Source organism: Nanorana parkeri, unplaced genomic scaffold (genome assembly GCF_000935625.1).
Source record: "Nanorana parkeri isolate BGI_ZX_2015 unplaced genomic scaffold, ASM93562v1 scaffold1984, whole genome shotgun sequence".
Lineage (NCBI taxonomy): Eukaryota > Metazoa > Chordata > Amphibia > Anura > Dicroglossidae > Nanorana > Nanorana parkeri.
The window spans coordinates 149,514-151,749 of record NW_017308252.1 but is presented as its reverse complement, the minus strand read 5'-3'; the positions used below and the strand labels follow the sequence as shown (position 1 = coordinate 151,749).

The following is a 2,236-nucleotide window of genomic DNA, read 5'->3' as shown; positions in this document are numbered from 1 at the left end:
GGGTGGGGGGGGGGGAGTGGTGCTTTGGGGGAACATGTTAAAGGCGCTATGGCCGGTGTCCTGGTGGTGCACACGTCCCGCATGCCGCCCATCTCACTGAAGTCACTGGTTGCCAGGGGTAGGACGCCGGCCTGAGGATCCCGCTCAGCTCCTGGCAACCAGTGATGTCACTGATTGCCAAAAGCTAGGTGGGACATAGGCCAAGTACAAATGAGTATGCAGAGTCTGTAGGCAGCATTGGGATGGATATCCCTCCACCAGGTGCTGCCTGCATAAGCCAGAGAAAGTAACTCTGACTGTCAGGGTGATTTGGACTGTTACGGGACACCAGTCATGGTCTAGAGACACCTATGGGCCCGGCCATGTCTGTAAGAGAAATACAAATTACTGAACATATATACACTGAGCATGAAAAAAATTACTGATGCTAGGCCCACTTTATCCTGCCAGTATTCTTTGGTTGGTGAGAGGGACCTTGATCATCCATAGGAGTCTCGAACAAACAAATAGAAGATGCAGACTCCATGTAGATGTAGCCCTGCTGAAGTTTAGGCTTAGAAAACCCAGTGATGCAAGGTACTGATTTCAACCACCACTACATCCACTGTTGAGGGGCCACTTAGGTAGTTTTTTATTATATTGTGAATAAGCAAACCTCACCTCACCTTATGAAATGTTCTAGATCAATTAACTGTGTCACGTACCTTAGGGGGATCCTGAGATGACGAGGGGCGGCCTCTCTTGCTGCTCCAGTCCAAACACCCCTGGATAGTGGGAACAGGTGCGTGAGGACAAGGAGGGGCACAAGTGCCGGTAGGTTGCGACTCCTGTCAGAGCTGCGAGCAGGTTTTGGGGGTCCCTTAGCAGGATGCAGGTAGCTAATGCAGGATCCTGGAAGCAGGGTGGAGACAAGCCGGGTCAGCAACAATCTGGCAGCGAGGTACACAATCAACAGGGAGGACGTAATCAGTGACCGGCCGGGTCAGTAACTTGCAGGCAGCGAGGTATCCAGGGAGCAGACAGGAGAGTAGTCAAAGAACAAGCCGAGGTCATGGTAGCAGAGAACAGGAGCACGGTCAAGAAGGCCAGGTCGGTAGCAGGAGATCAAAACAGGTTCACAGGTTTCAGGAGCAGGGGTAAAGCTGAAGATCAGTCAGCAGGGAGGTCACGGCGTCTCAGCCATAAATAGCCCTGTTGGCGCCATCAGTAGGAATGGGCGCGTGTGCACGTCCGTGCGTGCGTAGAGGCACGAGGCCGCGCACAATCCTCTGTGGAGGACAATGCGCAGGTGCCAGCCCAGCAGTCCGGCCACACAGGCTAACTCCGGTTTCCTGAGAAACTGTGTGATCCCGTAAGAATCAGCTACAGGGGTTGTGAACATGTAGTCTCACTTTGGATAAACCTAATTATATCTCCTTCATTAGGTTCAGCAGTCTCTTGGACAAGCGGAAACCATTCACCACATTGATGAAGGAGTATGGCACTACTTTGATCATTCTCCCAGCGTTCTCCTACTTGCAGAACACAGATGTCTCTCTTCGGGTACTGTACACCATGGAGGACTTTGACTTGGACAGCAGAGTTGTCTTCTTCAACCCGGACTACCTCAGGAACCTGACCGCTTACTGGAAACAGATGGGAATCAAGTTTAAGCGGCTGTCTAGTGGCCTTATGGTGGTGAGCGCAGCCATTGAAGTTTGCGATAAGGTGACCCTCTACGGCTTCTGGCCCTTTTCTCAAGGTTTGGATGGCGTTCCGATCCTTCACCACTATTACGACAATTCTCTACCGATACCCGGAGTCCACTCCATGCCCGAGGAATTTTATCAATACCTACAAATGCACATTCGAGGGTTGCTACGCCTGAACCTGGAACAATGCTAGAGGTTTTGTGCAGTGCACACAAAAACAAAGGTGTGCCCACTCATTGCACAGAATGGAAACACAGAATGTTCATAACACGAGGTTGTTGTTTGCACTCGAGCAATTTAAAAGTTTACGATTTTACTATAGACATTTGCTGAGCTAACTTTGAAATGGAAAAGTAAAACAAGTTTAGTGGGCGTGTACTTTGAATTATTTGTATGTAGGAGAGCGCCATTTCACACCCCAGTAGTACATATTGGAGTAAATGGAGAAATCTATCTAATGGTATGCCAAGACTTTGAAATGGAACCAGCTAAATTTGACAAGGAAGGAGAGCTTATCCCGAATATTGGAAGCCAAAAGATTTTAA

General features: G+C 49.5%; 1 protein-coding gene across 1 annotated transcript in view; it reads left to right on the top strand.

Moving 5' to 3' along the window:
- Positions 1-1,888, top strand: part of LOC108800294 (alpha-N-acetylneuraminide alpha-2,8-sialyltransferase-like) — an 18,823-nt gene extending 16,935 nt beyond the window's left edge. Inside the window, exon 7 of the mRNA XM_018572271.1 lies at positions 1,425-1,888. Coding sequence (XP_018427773.1) covers positions 1,425-1,884 — 460 coding nt within the window. The 3' untranslated portion in view covers positions 1,885-1,888. The remainder of the gene's footprint in view (positions 1-1,424) is intronic.
- Positions 1,889-2,236: the final 348 nt, after the last annotated feature.